Source organism: Pangasianodon hypophthalmus, chromosome 27, assembly GCF_027358585.1.
Source record: "Pangasianodon hypophthalmus isolate fPanHyp1 chromosome 27, fPanHyp1.pri, whole genome shotgun sequence".
NCBI lineage: Eukaryota > Metazoa > Chordata > Actinopteri > Siluriformes > Pangasiidae > Pangasianodon > Pangasianodon hypophthalmus.
In genome coordinates this window covers 12,548,775-12,576,211 of record NC_069736.1, presented here as the reverse complement: position 1 = coordinate 12,576,211, position 27,437 = coordinate 12,548,775, and the positions used below count along the sequence as shown (strand labels likewise).

The 27,437-nt window shown below is 37.2% G+C and overlaps 1 protein-coding gene across 1 annotated transcript in view; it reads left to right on the top strand.

Annotated features, from left to right (window-relative positions):
• lamc3 (laminin, gamma 3) overlaps positions 1-27,437 on the top strand; it is a 121,196-nt gene that overhangs the window by 20,229 nt on the left and 73,530 nt on the right. The window contains exons 3-6 of the mRNA XM_026922053.3: positions 17,698-17,828; positions 18,449-18,615; positions 23,836-24,024; positions 25,499-25,616. Coding sequence (XP_026777854.3) covers positions 17,698-17,828; positions 18,449-18,615; positions 23,836-24,024; positions 25,499-25,616 — 605 coding nt within the window. The remainder of the gene's footprint in view (positions 1-17,697; positions 17,829-18,448; positions 18,616-23,835; positions 24,025-25,498; positions 25,617-27,437) is intronic.

The window sequence follows — 27,437 nt, the reverse complement described above, 5'->3', positions numbered from 1 at the left end:
TTCAAATTTGTATGCAAAAAAGGTAGCATGCAAAAAAGCCGAGCCAAAACATCAAAGATAGAGTTATCCTGCCATTAATCCTAAAAGTATTTCACCACTCTTGACTTAATGACCTGAAAATCTTTCATGCACATCAAAGTTAGAGTTAGTCTTAAAGATAGACATAGAGTGACTGCTAACCTTTGCCTTAACTGGAACAAACCAATCTAGAAGAAGGCGGTGAGTCTTACAGGATGCCTCTAGCATTCAAAAGAGTTTTTCCTCTTTATTCACATGAGACTTACTCATTCCTGAAATGTCATGCCAACAAACATGCAAAATTCAGCTTTAAAAAAGTCACTTGCTTTGTCATTTTAAAATAAAATATCTGTCCCTATAGCAGGTTTTATGAAATGGGTAGCTCTCCATCCAGAAAGATGTGTTTCATAAGATACCATCAAGTGCAATGGTCCATTAATATTGTCTTTCAATAGTGGAAACTGATTCAGGCTCAAAGAAAGAAAAATTGGTGGCAAAATACAGATACTTCATGTTCAAAATGTCAGATTTTTATCATTCAAGTATGCTTTTAAAACTTTTACTTTATTTCTTGTAGGAGATTACAGACTAGATTTTAGACCTATTTAAATGCATTACAATATGAATTCTTCCTCTACTGAAAAAAAATAGTGATAATGAGGTGTGAAGGCAAATGAAGTATGGAGACAGAGCTAAACTGCTTCTTTCCTCTCTCTCCACTTACTTCTCTACGCCCTGTATGAACCGATATCTTTATTCCGTAATTATATTTAGGTCTGTAACTACACGAAGGTTCTAATTAAAATCTTTGCATATCAGAGGGCGAATATCAACCTCACTGTTCATGTTCTGACTAGAGTTGGCCCAATATCACTTTCTCTTTTTCAATACCGTTAATTGAGTATCGGTTATCTTTCTTTAAAAATCACAAAGCTATAAAATGATTTTAGCACCTCACTTAAAAAATACTGGATATAAATAAAATATATCCTAACAATATACAATCGACATTCTTTATAGGTAAACGTTTCCAGCCCCCCCCCCCACCCCCCCACCCCCAACCCCAAAAAAAAAAAAAAAAAATCCAAAAAAGGGTATTTTAGTGTGAAATGCTCCACATGGCAGCAATTCCCCCACATTTGCTTTGCTGAATAGCTCACTGATTGTTATTGCTCATGTTAGGCCACATAGTTACTCTTATCGCATTAACCTGCTTTATGTTGTTGCATTACAAGCAATTCACTGATATTTAAGACTATATTTGTTACAGGATCGGACTGAATTTGTTCTTTTTTTCCCCTTAGCAGATTCACCATTTTTTTGTTGGTATCAGCCCTGGGTGTCACATCAGTGCCATCATGTTTTAACATACAGTATAACTATTACATACATACATTACAATGGATTAATATGCCAATGAACTGAATGCAATCAGAATTCCACTTATTCCATTTGATCATTATTATTATTTTTTATTTTTCTGGTGACAATATTATAAACATTTTAGGCAACATTTATTTTTATTTCTTGAAATCATGCATTTTAGATTCGCATTCATGTTTCTCTTGCTGTTTTATTTTAAACTGGGTAATGTCCTTGTCACTGCAAATAAACATTGGCTGACCATTGAATGGTATAATCATTCATTTATACATCTTAAATAATTGCTCTATTCTCAGTGGGGTCTTGGTGGATCCAGAGCTTATCCCGGGAACACTGGCTGTGAGGCGGCAATACACCCTGGATGGGACACCAATGTCATGAATGTTCACTTATTCACACCTAGGGGCAATTCACACCTAGCGGCAATATTTACTATAGCCAATCCACCTAATGCCATGGTTTTGGGAGGTGGGCAGAAACTGAAGAACCCAGAGTAAACGCACATGAACAGTCAGTAACCCAAGTTCATGGTTGGAATTAGGAACACTGGAGATGTGAGACGGCAACATTACCCTATGCACCACTGTTCCACTCTGACACTAATCAGTAATAATTAATTTCCATGGCTGTGTATAATGACAGTGGGATCTGTAAAATTGGTGCATGGAATGACAGCCTGCAAACAAAGACAGTTTATTGGTGTCTGGCTCTAAATGCTTGCTGAACAAGCAACCACACGCGTACAGTATTCAGAATCATCAACCATGTTGCCATGCCATTCACGTCCACGTGTCATATTATTATGTCCAAAGACTGACCCATTAAGTACTTTCAAGATCATTTTTCTGCATCCAATATAAACTAGGATGCATGCACAAGGAGCGTATATTTCCAGAGTTTAGACAGTAACATGGTCAAATCCAGCTTTGTTCATAAACATGCCTTAATGATCCTGACAGTGCAGTAAACAACAAGACTTTACAAAGGCAAACACAAAGGCTAAATACTGTATGCACAGGCTGATTGACAAGCGAGTCTCCAGTGTTTAGCACAGCACACTGCAATTCAAAAGGAGGAGCAATTGTATGCTGTTGTAATTCTTCTCTCTTTCCCTTCAATCCATAATGTCACATTTACACTAGAAGATTTTATTTTTTTTTTAAGAAAAGCCTCCTTTTTAGAGAACAAACAAACCAATATTTCAACATAAGTTTATCAAGTACTCAAGGCTAAGAAAAATCCTCTGTTGAATACTTCAGACCTTTATGCTCCTCTAAAATCCCTTCCAGGCTTTTACTTAATAGCCTCCCATCTGTAGAGTTCTCCTCAGCAAGGTTCCCATCGACACACTGATTACAGTGCATCCTCCGATCAATGAGCCAGCCACTTTACACGAAGACATGTGAGTGTGTCCACTATTAGGACTCTGTTTTGGTTTTTTTTTTTTTTTTCTAATTGCCAAGTCATTTAACAAACAAGAAAGGAGGTTTAAGATCAGTCATCTACGCGCCCCTCTTCATTCCTCTTAGGCTACATAGAAAATTGCACCACTACTATAAGAGGATATGTAAACTAAAACTGCAGGATGGTTATAGACCTTTCTGTTTGTTCAGCCTGGATTTTTTTTATGGAAATGACATAACCTATGCAGAAGCAACTGTGAGCAACAGGGCAGCCAGGTGTTCAACATGTGGAGTCGGCCTCAATTATTCATAATGTAATAGAATAACAGGTGTCGAGATAATAAAAACAAATCAACACTGTGTTTGGAGCAAGCATGTTACTATTTAAATGACATATTACAGGACAGGATTTTACAGGATATATGTAAATGAAGCCATGTGAACATAATATTTAGATACATATCAGTTCCATGAGGATCTCTGAGCATTGATTTTTTTAATAATAAGGTATTCGCTAGATGTATTTGGAAGTTGTACAGTACTCTGAGAGTACCACTCATCCTATCTTCAGGATTACTTTCTCAACTGTCAATCAAAGCAACACTAACCAATCATGGGTGTCGCTGAGATTTTGTATGTGGAAGAGGGCAGACAGCACTTTCCTCTGAGTGCGTTCAGCTACTCTGTGATGTAGCGTGCGCAGCAGTTTGAAAAGATGTGGTGGCTAGCTTTGCATGTCTTACAGTAAGCATGTGCTAGCCCTAACCCTTGGCTGGCTTACAATTGCGATAGCGGAGAGCTAGCTAGTGGGTGGGATTTTGGCAAATGACCCTAGACCCGAGAACCTTCTTACCAAACTGGCACAGGTTCTGAATAAGGAACTGGGGATCTTGGGATCACAGAACCTTAGTTACATTGGGATATGATGTCCGTGTAGGGCCTGGGCATCCAGCTCTAGGCTATTGCACCCTCCTATATCTAGGGCTTCTTTTGCTGAAGTAAGTGTATCATAAATATGAAGAAAAAGCATTAGTTTGGTATGCTATTTGGTAACCATTTAAATAATGTATTTTACTTTCCATGCATTCATAATGTGTTGAAAAAATGTCACTATTTTCCCACTGCATCAATGCACAGTGTTTATTTGTAATCTATTTTTCCTGAGCCTCTCTAGGCTTGTTTTATCTGTCAAAAAAGCATCAAAGAAAATGTGCAGTTCTGTTGCTGACTAATATCATACAGCTGCATGCATTATAAGGCTTCATTAAAGCTTTTATATTTCATCATCTCTAAAAACCTTAAGCATTCTGGGTAGTAATCGTGTACATGTAATCTAGATTATATGAAAATAAGAATTTATAATCAGAATAGGAAAGAAGTGTGATTCTGAAGTTATTTAAAAAAAGTAATTAGACTGGATTACACTTTTTAGTGTATATTTTGATTTTGTCTTTAATATCTTTTACTAAACTCCCTCCAAATGTCTGGAGAGTGAAAAAAGGATAAGAGAGGAGATGTTTGAATTTAGAATGACAGGATAAGACAAAGGGCCGCCTGGGTCATGCTTCTATAATAACAGGAATCCAGAAATAAAACAGCAACTTATAGAGGAAAATAGCTTTCTCAGTTTTATTATACTCCACTAATCCCACTTACGAACTCTCTATTTGTGCACCATCTTCAATATTTTGTTCCTCACTATTCTTAATATAAGTCCATTTTTCATTTGTTTGTTTGAATTGATTGAGTTCCTGCAATCCTCTCTACTGTTTTTATTCATCTTTCCTCAGCCAGTATTGTTTATCGTGATAACAGAGTAGCTTGGTGTATGTATGCTAATGTATGTGCTTTTTTCCTCACTTCATCATAGCTAAATAAATTGGCTGGAATAACAAATGGTCACCTTGTAACCCGGTGCTTAGATATTTCCGCAGAAGTAATGGATTACCTCAAAGGGGACCTGTTTTCCAGTTTGTATGACATTATTATATGTTTTTTTCCCTCCATAAAAAATCCATGCCAAAGATGAAAGCTGCTCCATGAATTCAAATTTAATTTGTTCAGTCATCTATTAAAATGCTGGGTATGTTCTTCCCCTCTCTCTTGCTCTCACTCTCTTCCTGAGTGAGCATGAAGAGCTGGGTGTTAAATTGGAAGGCCAGCATTGAAGGAGAATGAAAATGAGAGTGTACAAAAGATGCAAAGGCACTGTGAACTGAAGCAATCAAATTAAAAAAGTTATTAAGTTTGGACTATGGGATGAGCCTCTTCTCTGCACTGTGTAATTCACTTGCTTCACCAAAAATCTGGCCTGGAATGATGGAGTGATAGATTTGTATTAAATATTAAGTAAAGGTAGAATAAAAGCATAACAAGGCAATAGAAATCAAAAAGTTGTTTTGATATTTATTATAATCATGCAAGTTTGCACTTTATTATTATCTGCTCATAGGGTGATATGCCCGTAACATGTCCCTTATGTAGGCTATACCTGTGCACAGGACTCATCTAACCTACCTGAAATCCCAAGAAGTGTCAGTTTTCTGACAAGTCTTTTGAAATGTTATCAAAAATTTTTATTATTATGGGTTTTAAACTTAATCTTTGCAGCCACTTGAATGCACAGTTCATAAAAATTACTGATGGATTTGGATTGGATCAAAATCCCAGAAATACACTGGTAATAATTACATTACTCCACCTCCCCATGTAAAACTAATCAAATGTAAATAGGGCCTATGGCATAGTTGTTGGCTGATAAACAGAGGCAATGGCATTGTGAATGAGCAGTATTGGGAAAATATTGGAAAACATTTACATTTATGGCATTTGGCAGACGCCCTTATCCAGAGCAACTTACAAAAGACCGTGTGATGTTTCATTAAATGTCAGGTTTTAGTGAGCTTGTGCCCACTGTAGCCTCAGAATCCTGTTCTTGGCTTGAACCTGATGTACTGTTATAGCCCTTCTGTCTCAAGGTTCATCATGTTTTGCATTCTGACATGCTTTTCTGGTCACCATGTTTGTAAAGAGTGATTATCTGAGTTACTGTAGACTTACTGTTAGCTCAAACCAGTCTGGCCATTCTCCTTTGACCTCTTTCATCAATAAGGAATTTCACCTACATAATTGCTGCTCACTGGATGTCGTTTTTCTTTTGCACCATTCTGTGTAAACTCTATAGACTGTTGTGTGCGGAAATCCCAGCAGATCACCAGTTTCTGAAATACACAAAGCAGCCTGTTTGGCACCAACAACCATGCCACAGTCAAAGTTGCACTAAGATCATATTTTTTCCCCATTCTGGTGTTTTATGTGAAGATTACTTGAAGCTCTTGACCTGTATCTGCATGATTTCATGCATTGCACTCCTGCCACATGATTGGCTGATTGGATAATTGCATGAATTGCATGAATAGCCAGTGAGTCTCTGTGACAATAAAATAGTATAATGGTAAGATCCAAGGACAAAAAATTAATCTGATGTGTCATTTATTTCCTAATACTTGGTTATACTTCCCCTCACATTAATAACAGCTCCAATCCTGTCAGGTAAGGATTACACCAGTCTTCTGTTCCTGTACATTTTAGCCAATTCTTGCAGTATATGCGTGCACAATTCAGATAGAGGTTATGAGTGCCTATTTTGGGGTTTCTCCTGCTGTTCAAAATAATCACCCAAGTTTTCCATGGGATTGAGGTCTGGTGATTTTGCAGGCCAGTCAATGTGTCCCAGTGTTCCATCATGCTTGTCACATATTTGGTCATATCCATCCTGGATCGTAGGAGTGACAATGTTGTGGTTGGACATGAAACAGAAAACGCAACCTCAGAATCTGGACAACTACTGATTAGCTGCTACAAATTTAGCCAAAGTGCCCAAGTGAACTACATGAATTTTCACTTGGATAACATTTTAAATCCTCCCATGTGATACACTTAAATCTTTTCTCCCAACTTTACAGAATACATTGTTGTTTGCCTCCTAAGAAGCACAAACCCAGTCATATTGTTTCTGCTTGTCCTGCATATACTCAGTCTCTTAGGAGATACAGAAAGCAAGAGAGTGAATGAAACAGATTAGGATGGAGGCAGAGATGGAAAAACAGAGGGAAAGAACAGAAGAAAAAGAGAAAATGCACACAGATACACAGAGATAAACATTTAAACAGAAAGCAACAGAGACAGGTGTATAAATGTTTATATTTTATAATATTACAATTAAATAATATGGGTAAATCATACAGAATAATAATTTGCACAGATTAATGTACAAAAACCTAAACAAATGGCATGTATGTTGACGCCTCTATGCATTTCCTTATTATGGAATATTAAATATGTTAGGTACAAGTTTTGAGCACACATTTATACCAGTATAGATAATGAGGACATTTTTTAAAAAAAATAGGCTGCAGGATTGAAAAAAAAAACAGATCAGTCTACATCTTAAAGAACAAACATACCAGGGCTGGTATTTCAACACTAAAGGCTGAAAGTAATGATTATCTTGATTATCTAAATGCTTATCTAAAGAAATTTCCTTGCCAAATCATTTAATACTTGAACAGTTGTGCAATGATTTATATCTCATTCGCATGTCATTTGAAAGTGCACATTTGTAGGCAGATGCCAGAAACCATGATAATGGGTTGCACATTTATCATAACGTGATTTTTTTTTTTAATAATGTTCCACCCCTTAATGTTTGTGTGTGTTCAAACATGCACTATATTTCTTTACTACTCCTCCCAAGTCTGTGTGCTCAAAAGAAAACTGAAGTGTTTGCCATCAAACCCTGTTTCTCCCTAGTCAGTGACTTTAATGAACCCATTAGGAAAATGAGCGAGCAAGAACAAGCATTAATTAAGCTTTTGCTGCCGTTTGCACAATAAGCCAATAAGGCTACTAATGATTAACCTTTCAAAGATTGCTTTCATCCAGCATAGTAAATAATCTTTCAAAAAGCACTTGGTCCAGACAATTAGATATTACCTAATATGAAGGAAAAGGGGGGTAAAGCGGTGTATAATATTATAATCATAATGACCTGTGACCTGTTCTTGTCAATGGCAGTAAGGTGCAGTGATGGAATTGATCAACTGTGCAATATTTCATTATTTCATAATTAAAATTTCCTCCAAATAACAGAAAAATCACTGACAAACATTTCACATGGTTTTCACACCTCCTGCTGTCTTCTGAGTGTGTGAGTTGTTTGTGACAACATTAGACATGGCAATGTTGTTTTGTGTTTAAATTTTCTTATTGCAAGGGGCTATGTATTTTACACAAGATTTTCAGTTCTTAATTATTATTGATGTATGTACCTGAGATATGAAGGTTTGGAAAAGTCTAGTGGAGACATGTGCAGGTTAAAATAAACACACTTGTTTATTAACAACGTTAACGTAAAACAGGCACGTAAAAAAAAAAAAAAACAGGCAGAATGGTCAAAAACCACAAAAAAAAAAAGAATTGAAGACTGAGATAACAAGCAATATTTAGCAATGAACTTGCACTGCATTCGATTAAAGCTCATAACTCAGAATTCCTGAATTCTGACTAAGAAAAACCAAAAACACCACCTCAACTCGGAATTCCTATTCGGAAAGTCAGGATGGTCTTCTCAACCCCCAGTTCAACACAATCAACAGTAAATAAAATATAATTTCACTATTAAAAGAGTTTATAGTAGTATTGGTTAAATTTATCAGAAAAATCATTCACTAATGTTAGCTGACTAGGTTGCTGCTTACAAAACACACAATGGCAGTATCCATGTTTTTTCCCACTTTGTTGCTTGAATACACCAAGCTTGAAAATGACATAATTCTGAGTTAACACAGCAATATACAAAAGTAACTAGCCTACAGCCCTATTCAGATTGGATTAGTTTTTTCTGGGGGACGTCTGTAATATTTTCTTTTACACGTCAAACATCTTTTTTTCCAACGTGAGGCAACATCTGCATATGAAATCACAGACGTGTATCCGGATAGGATTAAACTTATCAGAGGATTGAGAAAAATACTGACATGGTCGATCTGGACGGAAACAAAATCACAAACTAGCACTTCTAAAATTGGAAATTACCCCAGGACCCCACGTAAATTTAATACTGTCCAAATAGGGCTTATAATGTGATTTTAAACCTTAATGTTGCCAACAATACAAATAATGAAATGTTTTCTTTACTGCATCCAGATATGACTGGGCATGTATATCAAAAGACACACAGAGAAATACAGCTCAGCTACAACAAGTGCTATTTTCATTTTTTATTAGGAAAGTCATGCTAAAAGGTCTCTATGTTAAAAAAGGACTAGCAGTTGTAAGCATTTGTTTCCAGGACAGAAAGGTGTGGAGCATAAAGTACTTGTGAACTCAAGTTCTTCAACTCAGGTTGAAGAACTTCTAGTGGGGCCAGAGAAAATTGCATGGCAGGGATTCAAGAATGTTTCTGAAAAGTTCCTTAGGAACTGTAGCGCACCAAACTACATCTAGCTGGTTGACCAAATGCTTTAAGCATACAAAACCATTGGGTGCAATGTCATTAAAGATTAATTTTCTTCATTTGCTTTTAGGCTTGTTCTGTTCTAAACTTGGCGCAGTCTGTTACGAACTTGGTGAAAATTCACAAGACATGATGATGTTGGCAGATTATTGCTGCACAGAAGAAGCAACAGACACTAAATACAAGTGTGAAAATCAGCAACAAAACTTTTTAGCTCAATGTATAACCTTATTTTTAATAATAATAATAATAATAATAATAATAATGTATAGTTTAATAGTTTCATTTATATAGTGCCTTTCTAATACCCAAGGTAGAATTTTTGCTTTAGTGTAATCTTATAATAGAAAATACTAGATAAATTTGGCTATATTCAAGATGTTTTCACCTGCTTAAATATCATTTTTTGCAGTGCAATATGAGCACCAGGGACTCTTATGATTACAGTGGATGTTTTTAGTTACAGGTTTACAGTATCCAAGTGAATTTATCCACTGAGGAACTGATGAGTCTTGGGAATAAATTGTTTTCAGTAAATGCAATTTTTTTGGGTGTCCAAGTACTACAATCCAGAGCAAGCTTAATGTACCCATGTAGGGCCATTCCCAGCAGTAGGGAGTGATTCACAAGTGCAGGAAGCTCCAAAGAGAATTACTGCATCAGGATGGGTCAGGCAGGTCTGGAGGGCAGAGTGAGTCATTGGCATCCTATCAGGCAGTTTCTGATTCTATTTTTAATCAGACAGTTATTCAGAAACAAGTCCGAAAGAATTACTGAAAAGTATTATCTCTAATGCATAACCAGCAAGTTTACAGATTTTCATTGCTGGAAGGGTGAAAAGTCGCATAACAAGTCACATCTCGTAAGTCACGGATCATCCAGAATCATGTGTTTCCAGAAAGGACAATTTGTATTTCCCTGTTTCCAACATCACTTAAATGCAGCAAATATACCTCACCTTCCTGGACTAAATAGTCTGGTCTACATAGTACCATGGACCGCATACTGGGTACAGCAAGGAATGCTCTGCATATTCACCTTCATGGATTGGTGCAAATTTCATTGGATGATTCATAATACTGGCTGATATGACCTTGAGCAGAAATGTCAGATTCAACCATAAGGTCATTCCAGATACATTCAAGGCCAACAACACAGTCAAAATGTGCTTAGCACCAGAGAATGTAGTTCTCTTAGAGTTTTTAGAGACACCCATTTGACGCTAGCATACTCAGTGACTTTGGCCCCACTGACAATTCCGTATTCAGCTGTGATAGGGTGCATTTGATGCTGTGGTTTGCCTAGCACCATCCAATCCTAATCACACCACCATAATCTTAAGACTGGCTGCCCTGCTACAAGCTAGCAGGGACAGGCCCAAATCCATTCGCAGACCACGCTGAGGCCAGAGCTGAACATGCAGGTTCAACTACTAGGTCATTGTTAGCATGGAAGAATCTCTAGGATGTGGCTCTAGGCATAGAATCATCCCATTTGGTTGATGACTCTTGAACTCTGCTGTAGTACATGAGTCTTGAAATGTGCTCTCTGAAGCCACAAGTCTTTAAATTCCACAAGTTGTTAAACTTCCTAGAAGTAACTCAGAATGTATTCTGGGCCTCTTATTTTGCTTATTAGTCAAAGCGGGGCTTGATGGGGCAGATTTGATTCTGAATCAGGGTCTAAATCTGTCAGCTCAGAGCACAATGTAGGCATCGCTGAGCAGTCAGCCCAGGGTATGTATGTGTCAGACATTGTGTCTTTTAAATGGTCAATATTGAGGCAGTGAGTACATAGCTGGTGCCTGTCCTAACAAATGCAGCAGTGAACAGCATGTGCTACAGCAAAGGATAACCACTCACCCACACCAGCAGCATGTAGCCACAGGCCCATTCACAGAGGGAAAAATGACCAGCAGGGAGAATGAGAGGCAAGAGTGGCTTACTAAATGGAGGGGAAAACTTCACAGGGCAGCGTTGTAGCAAACAGCGCAGTGTGTGATAGCTAATAAGGCCAACAATGCTAATAAGAGCATGCCAACTCCAAGCTAACAAATGCCAAAGTTCCATAGCATTATATGAAAAAAAGGTTCTAGTAATGTAAAAAAAAAAAATAAAATACAATGACCAAGGCAGAAGAGATGAGATGAAATGATGCTATCCCCAGCTTTGGACAACAGGAAACCTGTAACGACCTGTAGTCACAGGCCACCCAGCAGATAGCTCCACATAGTGTACACAGTCGGGTCCATTAGTATTTGGACGGTGACACAATTTTCATAATTTTGCCTCTGTACACCATCACAATGGATTTGAAATGAAGCAATCAAGCCACAACATCTAGCCAAGTGAAGAAAACTCTGTAGGAGGTAGGCGTATGAGAGTATACAGAGGGTTCACCTCAAGATGGAAAGGAAGGGCTCATGATCCAATCCACATCATCTGTCAAACATGGTGGAGGCAGTGTTATGGCATGGGCATGTATGGCTGCTTTTGGAACTCTGTCACTCGTATGTATTGATGACTGCTGATAGACGTAGCAGGATGAACTCTGAAGTATATAGAGCTATTCTTTCTGCTCAGATTCAGTCAAATGCTGCAAAACTGATAGGACAGCGCTTCACAGTACAGATGGATCATGACCCAAAACATACCACGAAAGCAAGCCAAGAGCTTCTTAAGGCAAAGAAATGGAATGTTCTTAAATGGCAGAGTCAGTCACCTGACGTCAACCCAATTATGCTTGTTTTTCACTTACTGAAGACAAAACTGAAGGCAGAAAGATCCACAAACAAGCAATAACTGAAGGTTACTGCAATAAAAGGTCTGGCAAAGCATCTCAAGGGAGGAAACTCATTTGGAATTTGGTGATGTCCATGAGTTCCATACTTCAGGCAGTCATTGACTGTAAAGGATTTGATTCCAAGTATTAAAAATAATCTTAATATTTATAATTATGTTAGTTTGTCCAATTAATTTTGAGCCTGTGAAAATGGAGGGACTCTGAAAGTCTTAAAGCTGAAAGTCTACACTTCAACTGTCCAAATTCTTATGGACCAGACTGTATGTGGTTTGACGTGTACAACACAAGACGAAGAATGAAAGATGCCATATGACAGCAGTATTTATTGCAAATAGATACTTTATTGCAAAGAAATACTGGGGGTGAAATTTAACTCAAGTTGAATCAAAAGACCCTAGGACTACTAAGGCTAGATTATACCAAAACTGTAAAAAATTGCAAGCTTACGACCAATGCCACAAAGTATAGTTCTACCATAACCAGAACAAGAATCAAATAAATATATCTCATCTATAACAAAAAAAAAACAAAAAACAGATGTCTCAAACAATTACACAATTAATCTTCAACATAGAATAAATGAATTCTTATGCCGCTAGGTAATTGGTGTGAAATGTTCCATTGTAATGCATCTTGCACAAATGGCCTACATTATCTGGGCAATTTGTTTTTATTTTTCAACTATGAATTTAAATTGCAAAGTCAGCACTGCTGTTGAGTCTCTCTCTCTCAATCTCTCTCTCTCTCTTTCTTTCTTTCACTTCGTCTCTCTCTGCATCTTCTATCCTGTGGTTATTTATCTTTGTGATTCATGGCACGTCGTCATCCACCAACCCAAAGAAAGGTTTCTAGCTGATACACAGAGTAACATTCAGAGGGAAAGAAGAAAGAAGGTGAACAATAGAGAAGACAATACAGAAACGGTGGGGAAAGGATGAGGCTGGACATTCAGAAAAGTAGGGTGGAGAACGAGGGGGAAACATCGGAGAGAAAATGGAGAGGCCAATGGTTTTCTTTCTAAAAGAGAAAACTGTATGTTAGTGCAGAGAGGGAAAAATCTTGTGTAGATTAAAGGAATGATCCAGAGAAAGAAGACTAGAGGGCATTACAGAAAAAAAAGTTTTTTTGTGGAAGAAGAATTCTGTAGATTTTTTCTGTGTTTAAACATTGTTTTGAATAGAAATAAGTTTTCATCCTTAAGAGAAAAAGTTCGGACACCATCAGGCTTCTGGAAAATTATTCTTTATATTATTCTCCCTTGGTTCCTTGTTCTCTAGCATGAAATATGAATGTTCTCAACATCTCTGCTTGTCCAACTGAGTGTAAACTCCATTAATGAGAACAATACAGTGGCTAAAAGGTCAGCCAGTGATAAGGAAGCCTTTCTCTTTCTTCGTTCTTCATCCGCACTCCACACACTCACATTCAGTCAAGAACGGTTAGGTCATGGTGTTCTGCCTTTTAAAGGCTAGACCTTGAATCAGCAATATTATAGGAAATGTGGCCATTCAGCAGCAGATATGCCACAACACATTCCCCAGGAGCAGAATCGCTTCTAGAATGACGATAGGGGATTACAATTGTTCTTGCTCTGCTCTTCTGGCTAAGCTAAATGCTTATGGGATTCAGAGTACATCATTCCAGTGAGGTAAAGCACTTTATTTAGGAAAAATAACAGTCAGTACATGGGATGGACAAAAAATTTACTGTAAATATCTGACAAGGAAGCATTCTGGGATCTACAAATTGATGCTGTTAATTATCCAAAAGCAAAAGACAGGCTTCTGATAAAAATTACAAGAAAAATTACAACACACAAGCCGCATGTAATGATTAAAAAATAGCACTTAAAGAGTGTAAACAGGAGAGTGAAATTCTGGAGAAGAAACATCTCCATTTAAATAATCTAAACATATCTTTCTCAGATACTTTCTACACACACTAAATCAGAATGTATGTGTAGTAACCGAATATGAATACATTATTCAGTTTGAACAGCGTTCTAAACAAATACAAATACTGATATGAGTAGGACATTTTTTTAATAGTGTGCCTGAAGGCATCATGTTGAGACTAGATGTGTGCATCAGGACTGGAATCCTGCAGGAGTAAATAAAAATGTTGCACAAGTGAGAGGTTTTTACTTTCATGTGGATCTTGAAGAGCATTACTATGAAGCTGCCAGTCAAGGTTGCCAGTTCTCCCCAACCCAACTTCATCTCAGAGACTTCTTGCATTTTTGATTTGCAGTATTCGCAACATGCAGACATTATCCACTCCATAAACCGCTTTCCCCTTAATATATCTCAAAACAGAAATTGTTCTACACTGTAGACAAACTGTCTATTACTTACACATTCCCTTTGTTTGCAATACCCTATGTTTAGGGAAATTAGGGACTTTTTCTTCCAGTAACTTTGTTCCAACACAAGGCCAATGTGGTGTAAAAAATGTAACCCTGGCAACCCTACGCGTGGGACAAAGACCATGTTGATTAACATCATATGAAATGACCTTGTCTATTCATTGTGCATGCCATTCTTAAATGATCATTCTACACTGGTATTAAAAGAAAATCTTCCTGGAAAATCATAGTCATTATAATGAAATGCACTTAAAGGATCTCATTTTAACTCACAGCAGCAGTGTGTCCCAGCTTCACAGTACATTCAGATATTTGCGTGTACAGCAAATTTTTCAGATCTTTCTAGAATAACCTAACGTAAAAACTAAAGTAAATCTGATAAAATATTATTAGGCAGCTATTATTTTCAACTATAAGCAATTTGGGAAAGACATTATTGATTTCTGAAACATAATTAGCTTGTTTACTGAGTCAGATTACATAAAGATGCCAGAAAAGTTCACAGGGCATCTTTTTTTTTATTATTATTATTTACATGTGAAAAATGGCTATTTCTCACCTAGTTTTCTCAGTGTTTTCCAGTATTTCCAGCGCATGCCCACTCCATAACACAAATCCAAATATAAATATAGAAATGAATATTTGGAATACTAAACAAATACAGATAGGGGGCATGTTTTAATATCCTGATGAGGACCAAATGTCCACACAAAGATTTGGAATATATGACAGTTTTGACCTTGTAGGGACATTTGGCTGGTCCCCATGAGGAACATCGCTCCCCCCTCAACCTCCCGCCACCTTTTGGTTACTGAGGATAAGGTTAGGGTTAGGTTTATGTATAGTGTTAATAATCTGCATTAATAATTATGTCAATGGAAGATCCTTACAAGGTTAATAAGATAAACGTTTGTCTGCAAACGTTTGTTCTTTCCATTCATCTGAGACAAATGCTAATACCCTTTGTCTTTAGACCTTGTTGGACATTCAGTGCACACACACCTAATGTGGATTCACACACACACAAAACTCAGCTGAAAATATAAAGACAAACACACTTGCTTATTTGCTGTATCTCTTTTTTTTTTTTTTTTTATCTAACCTTCTTTTGTTGACTGTTGTTTGTCCATCTTCTAGTCTAAACAGATTGACAGGTGAAACACAGAGTCCCTGAGAAGTTTAGTGTGTTTAATGTTAAATGGTAGAAATCCGTTCAAATACTTAGTAAAACTATTTGAACTCATTTCTATCATTTGAAAATAAACACACCATGCTACTCAGGGACTTTCTAAAGCCCATCAATTTTGTTTTTTGTTCTAGTGTTTAGTGCATTGTGTAGTGCCTCGAAAATGATGATTTCATTTAAAATGCACCATGGATTAATCACATACTTTCCCATAAAAGATATCTGATAGTGAAATATATCTGTGCAGAAACCAGTACAGCTCCATATAACTCCTAACCCTAACCCTTTTAGCCACTTTGCTTCATTCCTAACCTTCTTTTTACTGACCCTCCTGAGAAACAAGCATCTCATACTTTAAGGTCTCTGCATACTTGTAGTTTAAGACCTTCTCACCATGAGGCGTCCCCTCTACAGATTCATACTTGAACTGACCTAAAAGTTAATGACTGTTCATTTCAGATCTTGCTAAAGGACACAAGAATAAAGTCAATTCGATGTTTATTCACAAAGCTGTCAAATACAGAAAAAAGCAAAACAAAGCAAAAAGCAAAGTCAGTGTGAGTATTGCGTTTGAACAATGGTGAGCCCTAAAAGTAATATCGAACATGCTTCTCCTGAATAGGTATGCTGTGTTTTGTAAAGGCAATTGACAACACTTGTGGTAATAAACAGTGACTTCCAGCTATTACTTAGAAGATAATTACCAGTGCAGTTTACTTTCTTTATATTGTAACTTAATAAAATACTATATGCTGCTAGGCAGCTAATATTCCTGTAATGCTCATTTTATTACCAGAGCAAACACTAAAATATAATGACTGATGGGCGAAATCGTTCCGTGTGCTTACAAAACATGATTCAGAGAGGTAGGTGCTAAGTCATGATTTTGTACATTCATTCCTTTACAAAGCCTGGAATAGTTAACCTCCGTCTCATCCTTTCTTTTTTCTCTCTTTGCCTTCACTCCTTCGTGCTCTACATTAGGCATTATTCCAGTCATGCTACCTCTCTGCCCCACCATCAATAGTAGCCACTGCATTTCTCCTTCTTCCTCAGTGGCAGGGTCAAAGTACAAAAGCTTATCATAGCTTAACATATCCTGAAACAGGTATAACTATGTGACAATATTTTGCATTCATTGTACATTGCCTAAAATATAATCAATCTCTTGGGATAAGTAAAACCGGATCAGTAAAACAAAAGCGTACTTTATAGTAACATTCTGATTTCACCTCCAAAAGTTATGAGGAAGTGATATCAGAATGTTATTATACAGTAGGCTGTAAGGGTTCATTTATTCATCTTGAGTAACTGCTTTATCCTGGTAATTGGTCAGCAGTGAAAGTGGTAGCCATTCCCAATAACCTTGGCGCAAGGTGGAAGAATTCAGTCTGAATGGGATGCCACTTTCATAATTGCTTTTATTTACCCATAGTGATGTGCTACATTCTACTCGGGATACAAATTTTAAAAAAAACCCCGAATTAAAACCTCAGTATTCTAGTAGGACTAAAACAGCACAACATATTTAAATGGATTTAGTTTTAAGCATGTTCATGTTCAAGTGGTAGCTCAGTGGTTAAGATGTTGGCCTTCTGATTGGAAGGTTGAAAGTTCAAATCACAGCACAACCAAGCTACCACTTCTGGGCCCTTGAGCAACACCCTTAACTGCTTAGTTGTATAAATGAGATAATTATGAGTCACTCTGTGTAAGGGCATCTGCCAAATGCTTTAAATGTAAATGTTCATCATAGAATGGTGCAGCAGGTTCCAACCTTAAGCTCAGGTTACTGTCTGTGTGGAGTTTTACATGCTGTTCCTGTGGATTTCCTCTGGGTTCTGCAGTTTCCTTCTACCTCCCAAAAACTCTAGGTGGACTGGCTGCTCTAAACTGACCATAGCTGTGAATGAATTTGCAAACTAAGTTCTGGATCCACCACAACCCTCACCAGCCATGACTAAAAATGAATGAATGAATTTTCATCAAATTCTCTCGTTCTCCCTTTTCCGTCTATCCTCAGGAATGGGTGACAGCTACAGACCTACTGATCTCTTTGAACAGGCTGAACACCTTTGGAGATGAGTTCTTCAAGGATGCCAAAGTGCTACGCTCCTACTTTTATGCCATCTCTGACTTTTCTGTGGGGGGCAGGTGATGTTCACACACACACACACACACACACACACACACACAAACATGCATACACACAACATGGGATATTGATGCCCACAGAACCACAAAAATCAGTTGAGATTGTGAGTCGGTGCCAAGGTCATTTACATACAAATACACCCACACAGAAATACACTCTTCAGAGTCACATGCAACACAAACACGTATACATGTGTGGAATACTGAGATGTACATTATATGACGAGGGACATAGAGACATTAGCAAAAACCTACAATCTGCTCTGCAGCAGAAACAAAGCTTGTTTCGGTTAATGTTTTTACAGTGTAAACAGGATTTTGTTAAGGGGAAATGCTGTGTGTGTGGTGTTGGGGAGGATGTGTATGTGTGTGTTTGCGTGTCTGGGTGGTCGTTTAATATAGACAGCCAAACATATGTGTATAATTATCTTGAATTAGTTGTTGGTGACCTTGTGGCATTATGAAAGAACAGAAAACATCTATCAAAATGCATAACTGTCTTTTCCGTTAAATTAATTCATCACTTCTTTTATCCTTTATTTATCTTAGCATCAAATGTGTTGTCTTTTTGTTTTTTTTCACAAACTACTCAAGATCATTGTCTCTTTATCAAACTATAGATGCAAGTGTAATGGGCATGCCAGCGAATGTGTGCCAAATGAGCAAGGCCGTTTGGTGTGTGTGTGTGAGCACTACACTGCTGGGACGGATTGCCAACATTGTGCCACGTTCTACCGGGACCGTCCGTGGGCTCGTGCCACTGCAGACTCTGCCAACCAGTGTGTTAGTAAGTACTGATGCCATCTACATCATAATACCTGTGTATCATCAGTGCTTAAAAGCTTCCAATATTAAATACAAAGAATGAACGGAAATCTTTAATTTGCTACTACAATCAGCTGTCTTTGGTCAAAAATCAGCAAATCGAAACAAAAATCATGTCTTGAATATAACAAATAGATCATGTAATCATTCAAGGCTGCAACCTACACTATATCATAATTTATTATTGTTCTGTAGAAGATTGTATCAAACCTGCCAAAATGTGAGCATTTCGAATAGATTTTTACAAGGATCATGCTCCAAATTACACCAAAATTTTGGTGTGTGTTTTTTTTTTTTTTTCATGAAAAATGACCCAATCAAGGTGATTTGAACTCTTGATATTAACCGACGCTTTAGGAAGCCCCATGTCTTTCCCCCATTTCACATTAATAATATTTTGGCCTGACCTCGTAGTGCTTGAAAGATGCACTGATGCGGCACCTGTGCTTTCTGTCCCGGTAAGTGGAGAATGTTTCGAGTACACTGAAAATGGTCAGAAAACTGCACCTTTTGGCCAAAATTCTTACTTGAAAAAAATTCAATAGACCTTGAACAAAGGGTTAAATCCAACACCTTACAAATACTGTTAACAATTAAAAAAGAGATTGAAAACAATGTTTGTTCGCTTTGCCGTCCTGTGACGGTTGGTGCTCAGACATGTTCAAAGCGTTTGAGCAGCAGATCAATAATGGGCCTGTAAAGCCATGTAATTAGCCAGTTAATAATATATAGTAAAAGCCTGGGCAAATGTCATGACTTGACCTGTTTTTGTTTTTTTTTTATTACATATATGCTGCAGTAGTTTAAGTAGTTTTGTGGTTGGTGCTGGGCTGCAGCAGAAATGGCCAGGTGGGGTTAAAAACAGGTAGATAACCCTGCAATGCCATGTATTTTGCCATGTCTATGCTTTAGTTCGGAACAGTTTTGTTTGGTAACTGCATAAATGCGCAATCCTGTATAAATGCGCAATAGATGCACAATAAATGCGCAATAGATGCACAATAAATGCACGTGTTACTGTGTCATTCCTTAGGAGTTAAAAAAGATCTGGGACAGTATTGTAACGTGAAACACATTACTAACGACTATTTAGCTAGTAGTACTCCAGAAGATATATAAGACACAGCAATTATTTCTCAGTTCATAATGAACTACCAAACAATTACTTTACTTTATTATTTACTGAGTAATTCCTCAGTATTCATTAGTAGTTAACAATTGCCAGTAACCAGTCTGGCCTTCTCCTGTGACCTCTCTCTTCAACAATGCCAACAGAACTGCTGCTCACTGGATGTTTTAGAGATTTAGAGGTTGTTGTGTGAGAGAATCCCAGGACAGCAGTTTCTAAAATAACCAAACCAGCCTGCAACAACCGTGCCATTACTTTATTATTATTTACTGAGTAATTACACAGAAGTCATTAGTAGTTACTAGTAGTGACAGAGGGGTTAACATAGTACTTGACATTCATTCCTGTTCAGTCCCTGCATGGTCACATATGAGTTATTGAACAGATGATGATATGATGCTGCTTATGAAAAAAGAAGCTGTTTTTTCCTTCAATTATTTAGCTTTTTTGAGATTTTTCATTGGACAACAACATTGACTACGGATGCTGTATGGCTTTTTTCATGCATAAGGAAGCAATGACTGATCTGATAAACTCACAAGGCAGAAAAAATGTGGCATGTTAATTATTTAAATTAGCCATTCTATTAGGCAACATGTTATTTTAATTGCCTTGTATTATATGTCCAACAGATGGCTTCTTCCAAGTGACAGTTGTTCTTCCAAATAAAATGAGGAATTACACTTTGGTTAACTAATGCACTGCTAAATGACTGTGAAGGTGACAAAGAAGCAGTTGGTGTATTATATGCATTATACGATAGGCTTATGGTAACTGCCATACGTCTGTTTTTCAGGACCAGCAGACAAATTAATTGATAGAGAACATTTTTTTCTTTACTCCCCAGTGTGCGAATTAAATTTAAAAATCAAACCTGAACCACAGCTGAATAAATGTTCATGAAAGACACAGACAATGTGACGAAGGGAAGAACGAAAGAGAAGGCAAGGCTTGAATCCATTTTTGTTATTCTTTTCAAAATAAATATAAAGGAATGCTTATTTTCTCTGTCAATTTCATAGTTACTTGTAATAACATGGGTACTTGTTTCTCACATGGTTGCCATAGAAGTAATAATCTGGGTACCATTCCTCAATCAAAAACAGTATATTGTATTCAGCTAAAATTGTGTCCAACCACATTCATTATACAGTAGAAGTTTTATTTAAATATATGGTAGGTGTAGTCACACTATAATTTTCCTGACACTGCTAAATCATATCCACTTGCTAAATTACAGACACAATGCTGCAATTCAGTACTTTCTTAATGCACCTTTGTTGATTTTCTGTCATAATTTAGGAGTGTGTGTAATCCAGTGTTTTCCAACCTGGGCCCATCCCAAAGCATTCCATCCCATCCTTTATAGTTTCTCCTAGATAGCAATAAGATGAAATGGAAATAAAAGGTCTCAGATTTTTCTCATGACACAAAAGACATCAGTAATGTTCCATAAGTTTCCTACTGAGTTTCATTAAAGATCTCAACAAATACAGTATCTTTAATGCGTCGAGTTCTTAGAAATATGCTAACAAAATTTACCAAAATCATGTTAATGTTTTAATGGTAATGGAGAGTATATTTGAATAGAACTATAATAGGTGCCAAATATTATATATTCCAACTATTATTTCAGTCTGTAGGTATAAAAAGTGTTTGAGTATGCTAAATACTCAAGTGTATATACAGTCCCCTCAGAAAGCTCACTGAAAACATTTGGGTTTGAGATCAAAAGATAAATATGAGACAACAGATCAGAATTCCATCTTTCATTTCCTGATATTTAGATCTGTTGTTTTAAACAACTTAGAACATGGCACATTTATGAGTATAGGAACATGTGACTGACAGGTGTTTCTTGTTGCCCAGGTGTGCCCTGTTAGATTGATTGTTTAACCAATTAATAGCTCTGAATGTTTACTCTTGGTTTGAGCCCTGGGTCGACTGTGAAGACTGCAATTGTTGTTAAAAAGGATAAACCAACATGAAGTCCAGAAAGCTGTCTATGGGAGAAAAGCATGCCATTCTGAAGTGGAGAAAAGAGTGAAAATCAATTTTGCATTTTTTGGTTTTGCATTTTTGACAGTGAGTCTGTACGATGCATGAAGTGCTTTCATCTGAAAAGTGCACAAGTTTGTGAACTCAGCAGGCTTTATGGCTTGAGTGTTTAGTCTCTAAATGCCTTTTGAATTTTGATGGTTTCATACTTTTCACAGCCAATAATTCACGGCACGAAACACACGGTGGTCTGCAAAAACCATACTTGTCTTCTGTGCTAGTAAAGCCATATTTTATGTAATCCAGGTCGAATTTTCGTTTACCTTGCAGTTTTTCCATTCTTCTTGAGAAAGAGGGAATTTCACTCCATTTATCAATATTAGCACCAACTGTTTACAAACGAATTAGCATCAAAAATTGACAGAATTTGACTGGATGCAGAACATGACATAACTAAATTTTCTTATTGGCTATAGCAACAGCTATGCAGAGCGTTCTCTTTTCTTAAATTTTATTTATTTATTTTTACGTTCTTGAAACTAGAATTTGCTTTATTGTCATATTTTTCTATAGTTTCTATGGATTCTACAGTTTCAGTCCGCAACCCAATCATAAAGGGCCTGTGACCCACTTTTGGGTCGCGACCCACCAGTTGAGAACTGTAGTTTAGACACTTAAAATAGAGCGTGTTCCACCGCTGCCAGCCAAGAACAGTAATCTACAGTCACGGTACACAGAGGCTCACTGAAACTGGACAGATGAAGATTGAGGGGAAAAAAAAGCAGGCAATCTTCAATTGTCCAATTTCTACAGTCTAGAGACTGTTGTGCATGAAAATCCCAGGAGATCAGCAGTTTCTGAAATAGTGAAATCAGCCTGTCTGGGTCCAACAACTATGCCATGGTGAAAGTCACAGAGATCACATTTTTTCCCCATTCTGATGTTTCATATGAACATTAACTGAAGCTCGTGACCTGCAGATCTGTCACAAATTCACCCTCTCAGCAAATGGCACATTTACAGGCTTCTGTTTGTTTTGCCAAGTGCATTTGTTTATGTTCTAGTCTCTGTCCTGTCTTGTTACTGGTTGATTACCCTAATGTGTTCACCTGTTCTGTGCTAAGCCTTTGATTAGTTTATCTGTGCTCTCTTGTGTCTGTCGCTTATTGTAAAGACTCATCATTTTACATTATCAAGTCATAATTTCTTGAGTTCAAGCTTATATGATATAATAAAGAGCACATTAATTTTATGTACTACCACCTACACATTACTGTATGTTACAAGATCCGATCCAGAAGCCATATTCACTACAAATAAATTTTCTAAACACAGTTGCTAATAAGGTACACTTTAAAAAAAAACCCTTAGGATGGTAAAGGAGATTGCTTGAAGGAAGTAAGAGGAAGACAGAATGTTATAAATAGTACTGGAACACAGACTTTCTATGTAATATCAGTATTCTAGTATTAAAGTTCCCTAGAGAAATGTTTTAGTAATGCATTAGTTGCTTGTGAACCTAAAATACATGATTTAATAAGTAGTTATGCACAGTGATTATGAACCCTTCCACAATGTAATAGAGAATGATTTTTCTTCAAATGCAGGCATAGACATTACAGCACACTGGGGACTGATAATCCTACAGTTGTTGCAGATGAAATGGAGAAAGTCATATTTGGAATAAAACGGGTCATTTCCCATAATGCCCCCCTAGGTGGCTGAGGCATAATATGCTATTTTTTAAGGATCGTGATTAGATGTTAGGGATTGAATCATTTGCAATTGCACAAATGTGAGCTCATGGTGTAGGAACCTACAGGTTTGTGGGTGTGTGTTTGTGTGAAAGACAGACAAACAACTGTTTGACATGAAGCATTCAGTCCCAATTGCTTTTTCACTATTCACTTTCTTCCATTATTCATCTGTTTTGTCTCATTTTGCCTTTTTATTTTGGCTATTATTTTGTCTTCTCTATACCACTTAATGTCCATTGATCTCACACGGCATTCTGACTATTCCATCCCCCTCTCTCTCATTTTCTCCTTGGGTCAGAGTGTAACTGCAGTGGCCGTGCGGACGAGTGCGTGTTCGATGCGGAGCAGTACCGCAGTACAGGTAGTGGTGGACGGTGTATTGGCTGTAGGGACAACACAGCAGGGCCGCATTGCGAACGGTGCAGAGAAAACTTCTACAGATCGTCTCCACTGCTTCCCTGCAACAACTGCAGCTGTAACACTATGGGTAAGATGCAGACATGTGAACACACAGACACACAGTAAAAGAATGAATATAGGATGGATAATGGATAAAGGATGAATAGAGGTACATACTGTATATGTGCAGTGAGAAAATTGGCAATATTTTAATGGATGTCTTGCTTAAAATCCGACCATACCTACATCTTATCAAAAAGATAAGCTTAAAAGGAAAAATTCACCCCAAATGTCTTACATATTATCATTTATAATTAATGTTATCTATAGTAGCATCCAAGATGATACTGTTTGTTTAGATTTTTTCATCAGCATGATGGTTTCTAACATTACCCACAATGCTGTTTGTCTACTCACTGATCCTAGTGCCAGTGGTAATTATCCCTTGCTTCATCCCTACCTAGAGAGTGATGCAGCAGAGCTTTAGTCCTTTAGTCCAGCTCTCTCACCCTCTCATCAAAGAAATCAGGTCCCAAACCATTGTGCTAATACCACCGTCAACGCCATCATGCCCATCGTCTCATAGATTGCTAACTAGCTGAGCCAAGTCTCTGCCGTAACTATGTCATATACGTAGCTGCATTGCATTCTGGAACTTTGAGTCTGACATTTGCTATCTCCACTACTTCTATACTGGATTTCTCATTAATATGATATTGAACAATGCTGATGGTGAGTGAGAAAGTACGCTATGTTTTTTGGAGCTAACAGTAAAACCTGATTGTAATCACATAAGCATGAAATCATTGAAAATTTTCTAATGGGAAAATGTTCCCATAAGACTAAATGTAAAAGGTAAAAGTCAATCGGAACATTTTTATCCCCACAAAACACTAACACACACACACACACACACTCACAGGATTAGGTATCCACTGGCCTATACGTCACTGCTGCTAAATATTTATACGCCTGTAGCTTATTCTAACCTTAACCTTTTAGAAACTCTTGGTTCTTACCTTTTTTTCCCTAGCTTTTTCCCCTAGAAAAAGACGTGTTCTGTGTAAAACAAACATGATTTATTATGGGAACTAGCAAAATGACCCTGAAGCAAATATTCGTAAAATAAAATATTCATGCTTTCTTTTCGTTGTGTGCATTTGGTCCAGGTAAAGAGTGTAAAGCACACAGTAGCCCCCCACAGAGTTCAGAGGATTTTCTTTTAACCTTTGCTGTGAGCAGTGAATGAATAGCAATAACATTCAATCCCAAGACAATCTATCCAAACCACCCAGGGGTCCCATCAACTCTTTGCAAATTAGTAAATAGCATCTGATCCGTATATACTAGACTATTTTTCTTCCATTGAGCACCTTTCAGATGAAAATCTATTAAAACAGTCATTAGAAATATCTCTGCAACAGAGTCAGGCTGCAGGCTATATGAATAAAATACAGATATTAAATTTGCAAATATACATGTTGTTGAGTTAATAATCCTGTAGAAGCAGACGTCTATAAATAAATTTGAAAACCTCATTCTTCCGCTCTACCTTTCTCCAGGCTCTGTGAGTCTGCAGTGTCATGAGGAAGGTGTGTGTCTCTGCAGACCGAGTGTGATGGGGGTAAAGTGTGACGTCTGCAGACCTGGCTTCCACTCCCTCGGACCAGGGGGCTGCAGGTAATGATAATGCTAATACGCCAATGCTAATCTATTACTCATGTTTAAGAACATGGTCATGTTTAGCCAAACTTTCAAATGGAAGCACATCAACTCTTCATGAGGCATTTCCTCATTCTTATTTTTGGTATAAATTATATTGAAATTGAATACATTTACTCCTTATATTTCCTTTTGTCCTTCAATTCAATTCAATTCACTCATTCAATTTTCTTCCTACCCAGCCTATGCCAATCAGTTGTGTTTGGCTTTTTTAAATGTATTTTTGACATCCAGTCAATTTCAAATGAAACTTCACACAACTGTGCGAATTAGTCTTTGAGCAACAGCCGGTGCTGCACTTCACCTTCACCAGTTGCTTTTTTATTACAACTGCTGCAAAAAAATGGGCAAACCAGAATCAAGCTTGAGTAGCATCGACAATCAGCAAAGATGAGCATACATACCTTAGAAAGATGTTCTCTTTTGCTGGATTCATAAAGGATGACATCTTCATTTCCTTCCACATAAAAATAAAGTATATTTAGTAATTCACCATCAAGCATGTTTAGGTATGTTAGCTGCAAGTTTGGTAAATTTGCTAGCTAGATTTGTTTTGTAGTTAATACCATCTTAGCATTCATTCCAAAAGGGTAAGCAAGCAAGCAAACAAGTAAACAAAAAACAAACAAACAAATTCACGTCTGGATTATTACTCTTGGATTATTTGAAAATAGTTATTTTTATTTTTTTACTTTTATTTTTTATTCATTTATGAATGAATGGATGGATGGATGGATGGATGGATTTTCGGCTCCATACTTTTTTCCATGGATTTTGAAATAGTACCCATATTTAAATAAAAGTACAGTTTCTCTGTGCTTTTTCCTATCCCTGATAACGACCATGGCGTATAACTACACCGTTTGTATGTGGCTCTGAAGTTAGTCTTTCTCCATCTTCCATGTCAGTAACCTTCCCGGTATCACCTCTATTTTATTTTTTGACTCTGCGTCACTGACTTTGTGATACCTTTTACCTTATTCACCACTAGCATTTAATTGTGACTACTTTCCCCTTCCAATTATTCTCAATTGCAGTCTCTCTACTGGTCTCTTGAGAGGTCAGGCCCTGCAGCAGCAGTACATATAATTTTCTTCATATAATAGATATCATTATAAATAAAAAAAATTGAATATAAAAATCAGAAACACATTTCCACATGCCATTTTTAACTTTCTTTCTACAGCATCACCAACACAACCTTCACTTTTGTTATATTTCCTAACTCATTCTCCTTGAGTCTGATTCTTGAGGTCCTCTGCTGCTAAGCTTCTTGTGGGCATATAAACTAAACTTGCACATACAAGCACCATAAGCTATTGCAGCTAGTAAACACACCATAAGATCCAATTCTCGCAACTAAAATTATATACGAATACTGATCTTTGTTGTTGATAATGATACATAACCTTTACAAGAAATTGGATTTATTATTTAAGTATCCATACTCATTGTTTTTATATGGAGTCCAAGAATGAAACGTAGCAGGACTCAATGTACTGGCAGTCAGGGTTAGCACATATTGTTAGGCATATCCAAATTGTTAGGTGAAATAAATAGAACGTTAACTATAATGCAAGAAACTATGGAGCATTCAGTGAAACTTCGCTAAACACAGAGCAGGCGCACACACTGGAGGAACAAACCAGTGGCATGGCAAGCATGGAGACGGGACCAAAACAAAAAAAAAATGGCACTTGGTAAAACCTAAACAAAAGCATGTGGGGGAAATAAACACGCTAGGAACCACACTGCGTGCTGAGGGAGGAAACTCCTGAC